The sequence below is a fragment of the Alosa sapidissima genome, chromosome 2 (assembly GCF_018492685.1).
Source record: "Alosa sapidissima isolate fAloSap1 chromosome 2, fAloSap1.pri, whole genome shotgun sequence".
Lineage (NCBI taxonomy): Eukaryota > Metazoa > Chordata > Actinopteri > Clupeiformes > Clupeidae > Alosa > Alosa sapidissima.
In genome coordinates, this window is record NC_055958.1 from 27,362,963 (window position 1) to 27,379,439 (window position 16,477).

General features: G+C 40.2%; 1 protein-coding gene and 1 long non-coding RNA gene across 13 annotated transcripts; both read left to right on the plus strand.

Annotated features, from left to right (window-relative positions):
• The first annotated feature begins 1,663 nt into the window (after positions 1-1,663).
• Positions 1,664-2,917, plus strand: LOC121686808. The gene is made up of 3 exons (XR_006024302.1): positions 1,664-1,747; positions 2,057-2,101; positions 2,730-2,917. It is a non-coding gene; the product is annotated as an uncharacterized LOC121686808 (long non-coding RNA).
• A 942-nt stretch (positions 2,918-3,859) lies between these two features.
• tra2b (transformer 2 beta homolog) lies at positions 3,860-15,116 on the plus strand. 12 transcript variants are annotated; one of them, XM_042066848.1, is made up of 8 exons: positions 3,860-4,013; positions 5,800-5,945; positions 12,501-12,702; positions 13,085-13,285; positions 13,574-13,689; positions 14,263-14,406; positions 14,574-14,650; positions 14,786-15,116. In XM_042066848.1, the coding sequence occupies exons 1-8, from the start codon at positions 3,981-3,983 to the stop codon at positions 14,794-14,796; spliced, it is 930 nt and encodes a 309-aa protein (XP_041922782.1). In that variant the 5' UTR covers positions 3,860-3,980; the 3' UTR covers positions 14,797-15,116. The 12 variants fall into 12 exon arrangements, with proteins under 12 accessions (XP_041922782.1, XP_041922783.1, XP_041922788.1 ...); XM_042066849.1 differs by having other exon boundaries at positions 13,085-13,273; XM_042066854.1 differs by having other exon boundaries at positions 12,501-12,660.
• Positions 15,117-16,477: the final 1,361 nt, after the last annotated feature.

A 16,477-nucleotide genomic window follows, 5' to 3' on the forward strand; every position in this document is an offset into this window, starting at 1 on the left:
ATGGGCCTCATTCATTTTTGTGAGTCATTGTTTTCTTCCCTGTGCACTGTTTTCTGACACTGACACTAGTGGAAGCTGGAATTTGTCATTTCATAATTTTGTAAAAAAGGTCGATCAGCAAATTGTTCAGTGAATTCCGTGAAAAGTTGGGGGGGGGTATATAATCACCATGTCTGCTACATTGTATACAATCTTGGACCCCGCCCCCACCCCAGACAACATATGTCAATCTACAAGTAATAACTAGCCTATAATTCTATATCTTCTCAATGTGTGTGTGTGCGTGCACACGTGCATGTGTGTTTGTGTGTGCGTGTGTGTAAAAGCTTGCCTCTTGTGGGATTATTTAAAAACAACTCAAAAGATATTTTTTTCTTTAATTGTTTCAGGGCTGTCCACATCGTCCTGCCTACAGATGACCCTCACAGGAACACACTGTCAAAACCATGTTGATTTTACAATGCCACAGCAGGGTGGAATGATATGAGGAGTGCATGTTTTTGAAGATTTTGACTTTGAATGTTTTGGCTGAGCCAGGAGCAAAATAAAGTGGTCTGATGAAAAGTAAAGTTGATAACAGAGAGGGAGTGCTCTTGTTACCTTGAATATCTGCTCTTTGTGATTGTTGATAACTATCATACTAACTACCCGATAAGTCAGCTCTGCTCCTCAACAATTGGGGCCCTAATTTAAATAATGGGCAATGTGCAAAGACACTCAATGAGCAAAGGGTCTCGTGTACACGCTATTGTGTGACGTGTGGGAGCGTTGAGTTAGTTGACACACAGCTGCTTGTGCTTAGAATCGTAATCGTGGTAAAGTAACAAATAGATTTGTTATTAAATTGGCTTTGGTGATACTTTGCACTTTGCCCATCTTTCCTAGTCTGCAAAGAAGGGCAAAGTTGTGGTATCCCTTATTCTAAGTAACCACACCAACGACCCTTCTTCTTATGATGAAAGATTTTAGTGTTTGGGGGAAAAGCATTGTATTTTCCCATATGTTGCTACCTGGCGTTGACCTCTAGGCCTACTGAAGGCTTTGGGCCGAAGTACCCATGGTAGACTACCCATCGATACTGAAAATATTGAAAAGCTATTCAGGGTTATTGCCAGGTATTGTAGGCGATTTGTGCTTGTAGTTGTAAATTCTACACTTATACAGGAACTTTTAACAATGAACTTTTAATGTAAAAATGGCAAATCTGCCTATCTTATGGTGTGACAAGTTTGACCAGCAGGTATCCGCATCGAGCTATGATTAGAAAATCTTGGTGGACCTTGGTTATTTCAATACAATAGTGGTGGTATTGAAAGTATACTACATAGTTATGCTTATTATAAGGTTGAAAACTTCAGTGTTTAGTTATTCTTTATATATAAATCATACATTTTTGCACGACTGTAAAAATGAGCGTAGTAGTGTTGTACAGTAGTAGGTCTAGTAACTTTCCGTCTATTCATAAGTGGTCCTGTAGGAGTCGCCTGGCTCCATTATACTCACTGACCAATAAAATCACAGAGATCGAGCGAGCTCTCCCTAGTAGAAAAGCCCAAGCTAGATTGCAGCACACGCGACCTTGGCGCAACCCAGTACCCAGTTTGTCAAAAACTGACTAAAAGGGTCATTATCCTACCCAGTCAACATCACATTGTGCAACATCATGCGTCCCAAGCGTACACTGGCAATCTCAGAGACATCATTCTCCACTGTCGCACCAGAATGAGTTTGAAGGCATTATTTTAAGGTAAAAGACCTGCACTGTGTTGCTTTAAAGAACTAGTCCACCCTGTTTTTGTATTTGCGAACATTACATAAAACCTTAACAAAGCCAGAATGAGGCTGTTTCTTTGTGCTGTATACTTTCTTCAAAGCAGTTTTGTATGATCTAGTAGGAAAAGCTATGTTTGACAAACCTCTGATGATGCGCTCCCCAGTTTTCTGTGCTCTCAGGTCGTTAGTGAGTGCTCTTGCAGAGGGTCATTGAAAGCCAGGACATTCCTCTCCTGCATCTTTTCCTACGAATTTTTGTTGGTTTTTTCTTTCCACTGTCCAGTGCGAGCAAGCTGTGAAGGAAGTTGATGGACAGGTACAGAGAAAGGTATGTGAGGAACAAATAGCAGGACCAAAGAATCAGCATGATGTCAAAATCTTCATGAAATAGCGCTATGTATGAACTAAAACAAAACTGAACAAAAATAAAGTCTTATAGCATATTTAAAATAAAAATAAAGTAAATAAAACATCAAGAAAACTAAAAGCAGATCACAATGGCTGGCATCCTAAATCTCATTTCATTCTTGTGTTCCCTCTCAGCTTTTTTAAGCTGCTTGCACCAAAAAAAAATTAATCATGGGCCTCATTCATTTTTGTGACACTGGATAGTGGAAGTTGGAATTTGTCATTTCATGATTTTGTAAAAAAGGTCGATCAGCAAATCGTTCAGGTGAATTCCGTGAAAAGTTGGGGGGGGGGGGGGGGGTTATATAATCATCATGTCTGCTACAGTACATTGTATACAATCTTGCACCCCCTCCAGACAACATATGTCAATCTACAAGTAATAACTAGCCTATAATTCTATATCTTCTCAATGTGTGTGTGTGTGTGTGTTTGTGTGTGCGTGCACACGTGCAGGTGTGTTTGTGTGTGCGTGTGTGTAAAAGCTTGCCTCTTGTGGGATTATTTAAAAACAACTCAAAATATCTTTTTTTCTTTAATTGTTTCAGGGCTGTCCACATCGTCCTGCCTACAGATGACCCTCACAGGAACACACTGTCAGAACCATGTTGATTTTACAATGCCACAGCAGGGTGGAATGATATGAGGAGTGCATGTTTTTGAAGATTTTGTCTTTGAATGTTTTGGCTGAGCCAGGAGCAAAATAAAGTGGTCTGATGAAAAGTTAAGTTGATAACAGAGAGGGAGTGCTCTTGTTACCTTGAATATCTGCTCTTTGTGATTGTTGATAACTATCATACTAACTACCCGATAAGTCGGCTCTGCTCCTCAACAATTGGGGCCCTAATTTAAATAATGGGCAATGTGCAAAGACACTCAATGAGCAAAGGGTCTCGCGTACACGCTATTGTGTGACGTGTGGGAGCGTTGAGTTAGTTGACACACAGCTGCTTGTGCTTAGAATCGTAATCGTGGTATTAAAGTAACAAATAGATTTGGCCTTGTTATTAAATTGGCTTTGGTGATACTTTGCACTTTACCCATCTTTACTAGTCTGCAAAGAAGGGCAAAGTTGTGGTATCCCTTATTCTAAGTAACCACACCAACGACCCTTCTTCTTATAATGAAAGATTTTAGTGTTTGGGGGAAAAGCATTGTATTTTCCCATATGTTGCTACCCGCTGTTGACCTCTAGGCCTACTGAAGGCTTTGGGCTGAGGTACCCATGGTAGGCTACCCATCGATACTGAAAATGTTGAAAAGCTATTCAGGGTTATTGCCAGGTATTGTAGGCGATTTGTGCTTGTAGTTGTAAATTCTACACTTGTACAGGAACTTTTAACAATGAACTTTTAATGTAAAAATGGCAAATCTGCCTATCTTATGGTGTGACAAGTTTGACCAGCAGGTGTCCGCATCGAGCTATGATTAGAAAATCTTGGTGGACCTTGGTTATTTCAATACAATAGTGGTGGTATTGAAAGTATACTACATAGTTATGCTTATTATAAGGTTGAAAACTTCAGTGTTTAGTTATTCTTTATATATAAATCATACATTTTTGCACGACTGTAAAAATGAGCGTAGTAGTGTTGTACAGTAGTAGGTCTAGTAACTTTCCGTCTATTCATAAGTGGTCCTGTAGGAGTCGCCTGGCTCCATTATACTCACTGACCAATAGAATCACAGAGATCGAGCGAGCTCTCCCTAGTAGAAAAGCCCAAGCTAGATTGCAGCACACGCGACCTTGGCGCAACTTGAGGCTACTTGAGAAGACTTACGAAAGAGCAACTGCCAAAATGAGTGACAACGAAAAGGAATTCGTCGGTCGGGTACGTGTGCTTAAAAAACTGATTTAAAAGTAATATAACGCCGTTAATGTATTTCCCCCACGATCTTACATCTATGTCAAAAACACAGTTGACGTTATTCATTCGCGACGGAGAAGCTAACGATTTATGCTAGTTAAAATGGCTAACATTAGCGTGGTTGTAATGTTAACATAATCTGTGATCAACGACTGTTCACAGGCCATAGAGTTATGTGTCGAAATGAAGCTGAAATATTGCCGTTTGGAAATTAATGATGGGTTGTGTTGGTTACCTGAGATTTACTGCGTCGGATTGTATTGGTTTTTGTCCGAGTAATTGCAAAAAAAGTAAATGTTCGTCGCAGAGCAAAATGCTTACGCTTGTCGCGAAATATGGCTCTCCTATTGTTGGCTAGCCATGACTAGCCAAAGGAAGCTAACGTTTCTTCGTTTCGCGTGCCATCATCCCCGTCGGCCTCGCATAGATTTGCTAGGTCGTATACACTCACATTTGTATTACAACGTCGAATGTCACTTTGGAGGCAAGAAACGCCGAAATTTAGATATTTTGGCCATTTGTTTTGTTAATAGTTTGTATGAACGTGACGACAAAACTCCCCAGTCGACGACGCTTAACGTTACCGCCAATTGAATAATTCCCAACGTCCTGGATAAGCAGTATCCCCGTGCAAGAAGAGTCTAATGTTAACATTAAAAGTGGGAGAAAATGATGTCATTCTATCGTTTCGTACTGGATTTTTCTCTATCCTGCTAGTCTAATCGTTATCTAGGCTACGTTACATTATATCATTCCAGTTGGCTAAGTAAGCTGAGCTGGTAACGTTAAAGCTAACACAGGCCAGCCTGTCGCGCACACATGTCAGTAAATCAATTGTGGTATGACATTTTTCCTTCTGATTTTTGTGTACATATCGCGTTTTATGTTGCAATTTGTTTAACCTTACATTGCTCCCCAGTGGCCAACTCTACATGCACGGAAGCAATAGGACAACAGCAAAACATCTGATACATGGGCTTAAGGAATACTAGTTCACTAAGGCGTCAGCAATGCTTAACAACTCTGTTAAATGCAGTGCATTTGCATTATTGGCTGAATGTCTGTAGTTTATTTGGGGTCTTATGGTTGCAATAATGTCTGTAGTAAAAACATTCTTTATCCTTTTCTTTTTGTTAAGGTTAAAGTTGGAAGAAGACAAATGTGGAAGAAGTCAAATATGAAGTTTTTAATCAGAATAATTTGAAGCTCGAGTGTGTGAAGCTGAATTTTCAGAATGCATGCTTGTTATGAGGTGGAAAGAAGCTCCTGTGTAGACTATGGGCAGTGTGAGAAATTGGGGAAGAGGATTGAAGTCAGAAATTTGAAGAAAGAAGAAAAGATGTATTTGAAGTAATGAAGTTAAGATCAGAAGTAATCTGGGATATGATCACAGTGCTAAGTAATTATTAGTATGTTTATCCAATGCGTGCATGCAAATTGTTTTACACACAAATGCTAAGGGTAACTATAGTCCCATAAAATTGATAAATAAAATTAAAACGTTAGCATTAATTACACCGTGGCTTTTAATTCTGCACACAACACATCTATTTGACTAGTGTTAGTCTCATGGAACACCTGTTAAGTGTAACAATGTTTTTAAATTCTATTTTGAGAACACACACTCAGCAAATGCCAACGGATATAACTTGACTAAATAGTTGCAAAAAACCATGATAAAGCTGATTTACCCATCATGGGTTGTGCATGTGTTCCTGTGGCTAATTTCATGTCGGTGTGGTTAATCCAGGAGTCCCGCTCAGCGTCTAGGAGTGTTAGCCCCAGGCGCTCTGGCAAGTCTGCCAGCCGCTCGCCAGCACACTCCCCTGCCCACTCCAAGGAGGACTCCCGCCACTCCCGCTCTAAATCCCGCTCTCGCTCCAGGTCGAGGTCCAGGTGAGTTAACGCAACTCAAATGGAAATGAACGTTAAGAATTGTTCTGTTGTCTTGAAAGTGTTCACTGAACCACTTAGTTGGATTTATGATGGTAGGTTAAGGCTAATGGATTCTTCATGAAGGAAATGAAGTTTGTGCTTCCAGATTTCAAAAGGGACCTACCTGCATATTGAAATACCTTGGTTATGTTTTTACCATTATCTAGCCTGTACTTGCACTGCTTCAGCTATGAGGTGTCTGGGTACAGTAATTTTTATACACCAGCCCAGATTGACTAAGCTTCAATTTGATTACTGACAAAATCCAGAGGCTGATTTAGTTATTGTTGGTTCACTCTGTCGTCATGGTGGTTCTGTAGGTCAGTGTTGGTTCACGCTTAAGTTTTGGATAATTCCATGATGTGTTTTTGTTGTTGTTGGGCAGATTAGAATTGCTCGTGGTTATTTTAAATGTGTTGCATGCTGTAGCTGTGATGAGTAGAATAGTCATTGCTAACTTGTTAGTTGAAGTACATTAAGAGCGAGAATGCGGTCATTCCTAGAGCTGTAACGATACACCAACCTCACTATTCGGTTTGTATCACGATTTTTGACCCACGGTTGATACAAACCTCGATTTTTCTTTTTTTGGAGGGGGGTAGTTAAAATGTAACATTTTATTAACTAACATTTCAATATATCTGTATTATTTCATTTACTGATATTAAGAGAGAATACTGAATGTCTGATATGTATGACGGCACACTTTATGTAGATTAGCCTATAGCCTAGGTCTACTATTTTTATTACAACTCTACCTCTTTTATTCAGCTGTCTGGTTGAAGCTTGGAAATATTTTAAACAATCATAGTCTACTGATTGGACTGTTCAGTTTCCCCATGTGAGTAAGTTTCAAGGTAATACTTGTTCTCCTTGGGACAGGCCCTTTTGGGAAACATTGGTATTGAGATGATCAGTCAACTTCAATACAAGAGTTTTAAACAAATATGTGCAGCATGCTAATGATGCTAAGCGAATTTAATAGTAATTTATCTAGTCGTCTTCTATGCTTCCTTGCCTTCACGATTGGGAATGTTTTATTTGAGCTGTGTCCATTAGGGGGTTTACTTCTATACTGTGTGGTAAAGTTGATCACATGGTCTACAATGAAAACAGTGAGAGGTATGAAATTAAGAAAAAGAAATAGGTAGGACACTTGTAAAAGAAATAAAAAGGACACTTGTAGGAAAACAAAGAAAAATTAATAACAGTAATGAAAACATGGCGTGCCCTTATACATTTAACTTTTTAAACTGTATTTGATAGTCACAGCAATTTATTTATTGGCAATTGTAGCTTGCGTGGCTTAAGGCTGCGCAATGGAACATAGCCTGTTGCAGGCTACTTTCAAATAGGCTGGACAGGCAAAGGGAAATGGATTATTTATATCTATATAAAAAACAAAAACATGGCCTAATGCCATGTTTCATTCAACCTTTTAAACTGTGTTGGATAGTCCACAGAAATCTACTTATTGGCAAGTGGTTGGCTATGCAACAAGACACTACCTTGAAAAAATGGGCTGGACACCAGGGGCCTGTACTACGAAGCAGGGTTACTGGCTTATCTGGGTAACTTCGAGAGTAACTTGATCACGTGTGGCGTAACTTCCCGATTAAACCGTATTACGAAAGGTGGATAGGTTTTAACCGAGGTATGCTGCCATGGCAATTTACGGCTGCATCTCAAACCTGCTCCAAGCAGGTTATGTTCTTGGTTAACCCGAGGTTTCCGTTAACCACACCCTTTATAAGTAGGCTACCACCCCTCCACTAACAATTCGAGACAATGTCGGTGTAAAGTATTGAGGAGTGTTGGCTGGTGTGGATTGGTGCTACCAGAATGATGTGTCGATTAAAACACGGGAATCCAGTTTTCCAGTTAACTCTTATTTATTTTCCAGCTTTGGTTTCTTTGAGTGTTATTGTTGGTGTCTACAAGCAAACAACCAACAAGGCAATCTCAGTATCATAACTTCAAAATCATAAAGGAAATACATTAATATGCAAATAGCAATGACTAAACACAGAAATAATTAAGCAAAGTGAATACCACATTAGATAAACTAAATAAATCTTCATTGCTCCTATGAGCTTGAATGTGCCTGGTTAGAACAAAGACAATGCCAAGAGTATATGGCATGCACACTAAAGCTCTAAACGAAGTACACAAAATAACATTCAGGGAACTTGATATACTTAACAAATACTACATTTAACTAACAATTAAAGGGAAAAGTAAACTTACAAATTCACAAACGCAACAACCCACTCGAGCTGGATGAGTGTATCGCCACTGCAAACTGAGAGCCATCTACCACTGTAGGCTACTGAGAGAGGTTAATTACCTAATTTAGTGCAGGTGGAATGCAAGGGGCCGTGTCTCAATTTGGCAGGGGGGAAAGTACTGGGATTTCTAACAGTCGGCGTAACTGGATGATCCATATGACATTGGAGCACAAATCTCAAGGTGTTCTCTTCGCAGGGCGAGGGGTTTTAGAGACCGCCATATATATATATATATATTCTCTATGAAGATAAAGATTGTCAGCCGAACATCAGAATTTGTTATCTTTGTCAGATGATCTAGACAGAAGTCTCTAATGTCACCCGTCATAGCAATGCCCTTACGTGGACATTCATGTTTTCCATCTAATCGGTGATGCTGAACATCTGAGCAAGAATACTGTATGTCCGAAAATAAATCGGACATAGGCCTAGCCTAGCCTACGGTATGCGGAACTTCTGAGCAAGAATAGCTTAAAATAAATCGGACATAGCCTACAGTAGGCCTAATAAATTAAAATCATCATTTTAACAAACTTGTTGAATTAAATACTGTACCCTGCACATAAAGGCTACACATTTCCACAGCACCAGAATCCGACCGAATGCCTCCCTCAACCCCTTCCATAATCGGCCTTCCACTATTATTTGCGATGGCCAACTCCTCTGCTACTGTAAAACACTCTGGTGCCTTACAATAGTGTTCAAAGACACCATTTTCTTGTTAGCTGTAAAACAGAGGCCAAGTGAAGGCTATAAGCATACTAGGCCTACATGTTTTCATAATTAAGAAATATTAATGCAAGTTATAACTATATAAACCTACTATTCTGAATAATGTTTTTGTGTTTTCATTTTCAGCTGCTGCCATGTACATTTGGCAATGGTGTTGCATCTGAAATGTTCACAGGATTAGGCATACACTAAAACGTCCCACATACTCGACGCACCCGACCAGTAGCGTGACAATGTGACGTCACAGAAGCGCCGTAACCATTTATACTCGCGCGTGGTGGTCGCAACACTAGTTGCAATATTCTCCTGAACAGAGGTGTCGCTGTTGTGAAAAGACTAACATTAACTACTTACACAGCAGAAGAAGCTGCAGTAAGAAACACCAGTAGCTAGCCTCTGTGATGGTACTTCAGACTTTGGTTGCTACTATTCACAACTACCATCATCATTATCATGTAGTTTCCAAGGTGTGTGCACAGGTAGATAGATAGATAGATGGATATATAGATAGGTACTTTAGTCATCCCAAGGGAAATTTTAATAATTTAAACAGTTTAGTTAGCTAGCTAGCTAGCTAGCAGCTGGCTGAGTTTGTGTAATTTCCTGAAGTGAAAAGAGATTTTGTTCAGGCCTTAATAGATATCCTTTGTTTGAAAATAAATCGTTTCTATTCTTTCCTCTTAATTCCATGTGTTGCAACTCTCACTGGTAACTTTGTTAACTTATCCAGCAAACTATTAAAAATTCACGACTGTAACAAAACACTGCAACTCGCTTGCCCTCGAACTAGTCCATCTTCCTGTTTCCGCCTTGTCGCGCTCGTCTGAAAAAAAATGAGTGGTGCGCTACCTCGCGCTACACGGCCAAAACCCTGGCGCGCCAGAGAGATCTACGTCATTTTGACGTCACATTGTCGCGCTACCGGTCGGGTGCGTCAGGTATGTAGAAGCCTTAAGTCAGTCAATGGGGGCTACTTAAACATTCAATTATCCTATTACTGTAATCTATATGCCCACTTCTGAATTGTGTTGCATCTGTAGGCATTTCTATGAACTCAAAATAGGCAATTTAATTATTTCAACTCATTTCAGACTAGTGTTGCACGGTGTATCGATACTAAAAAGGTATCACAATGCCTTCACGCAAAAAACGATGCGATTTCCAACGTTTTTAGAATCGATACTTCATTAAAATTAAAGTTCTGTGTCTGCGTGAACTGCTGCTCTCACTGCTCCTTGCACGTATCTAGGCAAGTGGGCGTGTCAAGCAGGCAGCTCTGAGTGAGTGAGTGCGCAGCCAACGTCAACATACAGTAGTTCTTTGCCGACAGTCCTCGGCCTTGTGGATAAAACAAAAGGTGAAGTGAAATCTGCAACTATTTCGGATACATCACGAATAGTGAAGGCAAGCCATCAGGTATACAGAGGCCCGTTTGTGAAATATGTTTCAAAGTAATTTAAAAGCAGTAGGCTACGCATGGAACTTGGCTAAACACCTCGCGGACATATCCCAACATTTTTGTTTAAAGAACGACAGGTTAACGAATATGCTATAGAAAACACGACTACATGGTTAGTGGCAAGTTCTTCTCTTCTGTTTTAGTCTAGCCTAAGTGAAACGAGTATGGTTCTCTGGGATAAAGCGAACCTTCCTTCATCAATGAATTTTGACGAGACATAACGAGCTGTAATCATAGGGTGCCAACGTGATGAAAGCACAATGTTCCCCCCAGAATAACATTACCATAACTTGTAAACAATCTATTTCATGTTCGGTCAGTACTACTGGTAATATTTGTCATGGCATGTAGACTGCAAATTATTCAATAAGTATTGTCCAGATGTAGGATAGGCTACCCGAAATGCGCTAATTAAAGCCCACAGCATCAAAGCGTGTTGAGTCCTAATAATAATAATAATAATAGCGGGTTATTGTTACGTGGTAGCAAATCATGTTATCAAAGAAATAGACGTAGGCTAATGTAGGAATGCACACAGACATATTGCAACAGGTAATGGTGTAGGCCTATCTGACGAAGACCTGAGTGGTTGGAACGTCGCACTTGTACACTGGGCGCAAAGAAGACTATCCTCACATTTTTCCCTTTGCAACTGTCAAAGAAATCCCATGAACACGGGAAGGCCTAGGGAAGCCTACTGTATACTGTACATCAGATGGCCTAAAGATTAGCCCCCTCTGCATAGCATTGAGTGATTTGCATGCAGTAATTTCCACACTGACCTTGATCTAGCCTAGTTTGGCTATTTAAAGCTACTTTATTGGCAAAATACAACACGATGTAAATTAACTATAACAAAAAATAAAGGACTTAATCACACAAAGTAGGCCTACTATTTTACTGACTATAAAAATAATAATTATGTAGGGAGTTTAGAACCCAGAATTGACCTGCACACTACAAAAGTGCACCGAATTCAACACAAATTACTAAATACACTTGGAGGAGGTATGAGTACTTTCTTTTCCAGATATCTTAGGATTTCGCCGTAGTATCGTTTCAGTATCGAGCATCGTGATATTTATGGCAGGTATCGTATCGAAGTCATAATTTTGGTATCGTGACAACACTATTTCAGACATTCCTCAAGCTATTAATCCTCTGTAACACATATTTGAAGAACATGTGGAAATAAAACTTTAGTTTTATGCATTTAGGCTACCTGATCTGCAATACGTTGCCAACAGCCTTGCCTTGCTTTGTTCACTGCCGACGTATTTGATTTTTGTCGTAGAGTGGGTTTTAATCCCTCATAACTTGTCATAATAATGACATAATAATTGCTCAACAAATCAACTTCATAATCAGCGTCGTAGTACCGATTAACACCACTTAAGATAACCAGGTTTTGTCAACCCCGGTTTAACAAAGTAACCCTGGGTTACATCTGGGTAGGTTAAGCTCCCTTCGTAGTACAGGTCCCTGTAGGCTAACAAAATAAAAACATGACCATTAAACAACTGTGATTTCCTAAAGTTACTGGTTGGTTAGTCTATATGTTCTTATTTAGAAAAATGAACATATCTACATGTTTTGGGGGTGAGGCGTGTACGCAATCACAATTGGGTTACTGTCATTTTGGCAGCTGAAAATACCCGCTCAGATGGGACTGAGGTCGGGAGTACACATAGTGCCGTTATGGCAATTTAGCAAGCCTCGAATCTTGTTGCGTTGATTTTCCACCACCCGAGATTTGTGCTGTTTTAAAAATGTTAGTTTCGACTAATTTCTTAATGACAAATAATCGATCATCGATTATTCATTAACAACCCTAATTCCTGATATCACTATAAGATGAGAATAGGGAAAACCCGAATGGGGAATGGTGCTGTGGCATTAAATGCCAATTTTAACATTTGTAGAAATTTCGAATGTAAGTGAAAGCTTGGTGAGAGAATGTTGTGAATTTTGATTGTATCAGATCATCAGTTTGCGGTTGTCATAGTATGTTTATCCCTCTTCTCTGCCTTGTCTTAGGTCTCGTTCTCACCGGAGCTCCCGCCGGTACTACAGCAGGTCTCGTTCTGGCTCTCGCTCTCGCCGCCGCCGCTCACGCTCGGGGAGCCGCGAGTATGGCCGACGCCGCAGTCACAGCCGCTCGCCCATGTCCAACCGCCGGCGCCACATCGGGAACCGGGTAAGGGATCCCCAAAACCCCCATTCACCAATGCACCTCCGGGTAAGACCTCCACACACACCCCGTTCACCAATGCACCTCATGGCTCATCCACCTGTAGCACAGTGTTAGAAGTATGACTGAAAAGATTCCCTGATAATGGGTTGAATTCCATTGAAGAGAAAATGCAAATGCACATGTAGCTCAGTGTTGCCCTGAAAATAAGCCCTGATAATGGGCTGGAATGGTTTTTCTCTCCATGGAAGAGAAAACAGAAATACACACAAGTATTCCTTCACTAGTACAGGAAGCACAGGGAATGTCTACAGCATTAGTGTTATTGTATGGATAATTGTTGCACTGTGAAAAGCTTGTGATTTTCTCTGATGATGAAGAGCTCAGTTCATTCACATTCATCTTTGTCTCCCACGTTGTGGTCTCTCAGGCCAACCCTGACCCAAACAACTGCCTTGGCGTGTTCGGTCTGAGTCTGTACACCACGGAGAGGGACCTGCGGGAGGTGTTCTCCAAGTACGGCCCGCTGGCTGATGTCAGCATTGTCTACGACCAGCAGTCGCGCCGCTCCAGGGGATTCGCCTTCGTCTACTTTGAGAACAATGAGGATTCCAGAGAGGTAATCGCTTTGGTAATGAGACTTTACTGTGGATTTATACAACTTGGGCTTGTTTGTTTGCTTTGGTGTGACTGCTTTCTGTGATCAAACATGTGGTGTAGGGACTAATGCACTTATCAGTCAATCACAATCTTGTGAGATGTTGTTGGGGTGGGAGTGAACTTGCAGCTAGTTACTGAATTGAAAATGTATTTATTATATTAATAGATACAGCATATAGTAAGAGCTTTTTCTTTTAAATCAAAGAAGTTCCTTGACTGGCTGTGCTATTTTTCTAAATATTGACTTGTTATTATTCAGGCAAAGGAGCGTGCCAATGGAATGGAGTTAGATGGTCGCAGGATCAGGGTTGACTACTCAATCACAAAAAGACCTCACACCCCCACCCCTGGGATCTACATGGGAAGGCCCACATAGTGAGTTTTGATTGTTCATAATGTTACCCTAGTCGCATTGACATGGACACATTTGTTTTCCTCAATCAGATTAAAATGAATCTAATCAAAGATTTCAACCAAACTGTTTACATGAACGCTAAATAAACCGATTGCTGTTTAAACTGCATTTACATGGAACAAGCATTTAATTATTTAGAAGCTCCAAGTCCTATTGGCCCCATGTGTTTACGCCACTGTGCATTATGTTTGGGACACCTGCGCAGAAAGAAGAAATATACTCAGAGTTCTTGTTTACATGGGTGAATTTTTCAATTCATCAGATAATCAGAACGGAGTGCACCACCTCTCTCGATCCGATTGGAAATTTAGTCGCATCGGGCAAATACGATTGGTTGAGGTGTTTACATGAGGCATTTATGTTCCGATTGAGCCATTATTCCGTTTCTAATCAGATTAAATTTATTCATGTAAATGGGGATAGTGTTATTTCTATTAACTATTTTGTCAATCTGTACTGTAATGTCTTGATAAATGCATAGCTGGACTTTGCATGGAAAAAGCATTGAATTAATCCCCTGTTCCATCCTGCAGTGGTGCCCCCAGCATGTCGTCGTCTTCTCGTTCTTCGCGATCTTCACGCGAGTATGACCGTGGCGATCGTGGGTACGAACGTGGGTACGAACGAGAACGAGGATATGATCGTTACGACGATAGAGAATACTACAGATCTTATAGGTAAGATGAAAGCATGAGAATATTGATTTGCTTATGTTTTGTCTCATCTCATGGTGTGAACATCCCAGTCCATATTGCTCTGGAAAATAATTTATCAAAGATATAGAATTGTATGTTATATCAATGCTTAAATCCTGTGGTTCTTCTTTTCCCCTTTTAATTTAAAGTAGACGGAAGTCCCCATCTCCTTATTATGGCCGAGGGGCTTACAGATCCCGCTCTCGCTCGCGTTCTTACTCTCCCCGTAAGTATAACGAAACTATTAACCACTTAAGTGCTTTATCTCAATATACTTTCATCACAAATTAGCATCTTTTAGTTGGCTTAAGTATGACTAATATTCTTTACCCCCCCCCCCCCCCCCTTCTGTCCACCACAGGTCATTACTGAAAGAAAGGATAATGTGGTGATCGTTACTTTACCCAGAAAGGATCAGTGGTGGTCTGTGACTTTTGGTGTTAGGTTTCATTCTTTAACTTTATGCTATCGTTTTATGTATCCGAGTATGCGCATGTAGTTCCGGTCGTGACATCAGAAGTGAATTGCTAATTTTTTTTGCACTCGATGTCTCATGGAACTGGTTTCCCTTTGTAATGTAAGGCTTCTGTGAAGGTGTAGAGAGCACACAACCTACAGCTCTCCCGTTTGTAATGTGTATATATTTCATGTAGCCTGTATTCACAAAATAAACTGCGTCTTTACACGTTTTACCCAAGTTTATTGTCCTTTTGTCTCTGGTTTCAGGGTGTAGAAAGATCACATTTCTCATACAGTGTGATTACATGGAAACTTCATTATTCAAGTGTAGCCATTGACAAGTGTGCATACAGATTAATAACATGAAGCTGAATTTCTTTTTTTTTTCCGTCTTCCCCACAATTAACACATTTGATACTTGCAGTACATGCTGGTACACATGAACTAAAATGAAGGTCATGCATGCATGCTTTCTGAGAGTAAACTGATTATATGCAGAATTTGGTGCTCATTGGATGTAGGGAAGGAACTCGAGACATATATATTTGTGGCCAGTAGGCGGTGCTGTATTAATTCCGTCAATCTCATGGAAAGGGTACGGCGATGGGCTACCTTTTTGTAATTTCTCTAGGTTAACTTGACATTGCTATTGCTCTGAATATCTTAGGAAATCAGGGAACTGCTCATAAGTCTTCCTGATAAGCAGAACAGGAATACGAGGAAAAGGTAGCTGAATATTGTTTGACTTGTCCAGTATAGTACTATTTACAATCAACTAGTTTAAGAAGTATGCCTAATGAAGTAGAAAAGGTAATGCTGACATTTTTGTAGGCCTATAATAGGCAGCAAGAACAGCTCCTGCTAAGTGATGTAAGTATTTTAGTAATGACTGTTCTAATTGAATGCACAAGTATAGTATAGGCCTAGTGTAACTTCATTCAAATAAAATTACAACGAATTCTAACGGCTTACTGTAGGCCTATGTACACACCGCCGCCGACTTGAGCTTCCAAAGAGTCAGGAAGTCATTCATTTTCAATGGAAGCCAGCTTCTCTCAGCTGCCAGAAGCGTCAAATCCGTCGGCGTCGCGTTTTGGGCGTCTTGAGCGTCAAGCAGAAAGTTGAAAGTCAGCTTTATGGTAATGAGCTATGATGCAGTTCAGCGACCAACGACCAGCAACCAATCGAATAGACGGAAGTATTAAGATAGAACATGATCGAACGTAAAATGCTGTCACGTCAGAGCGGCCAAAGCTTCCCTGGACTTTTTTGACAAGCGTCCTTGACAGGGCGACCAGAGCTTCTTTGGAAGCTCAAGTCGTCGGCGGCGGTGTGTACAGTTATGTTTCTTGTATAACATCAAGTATGTTATTGCCTGTACATAGATATAAGGTTTCGTTAGGCTGCATAAACATACATTATCCTTATGCTGATTGACAATAAATTCAATCAAAAGTTAAATTCTGTTTTCAAAAATCAGGTAAATGTTAGGTAGGTCGTTACTGTTTGCAAAGCCGTGGACATAAAGGTTTATATTATGGTTTTATTATTATGTATTTACACGTCTTTTAAACATTCCACAAGATGGCCCTAA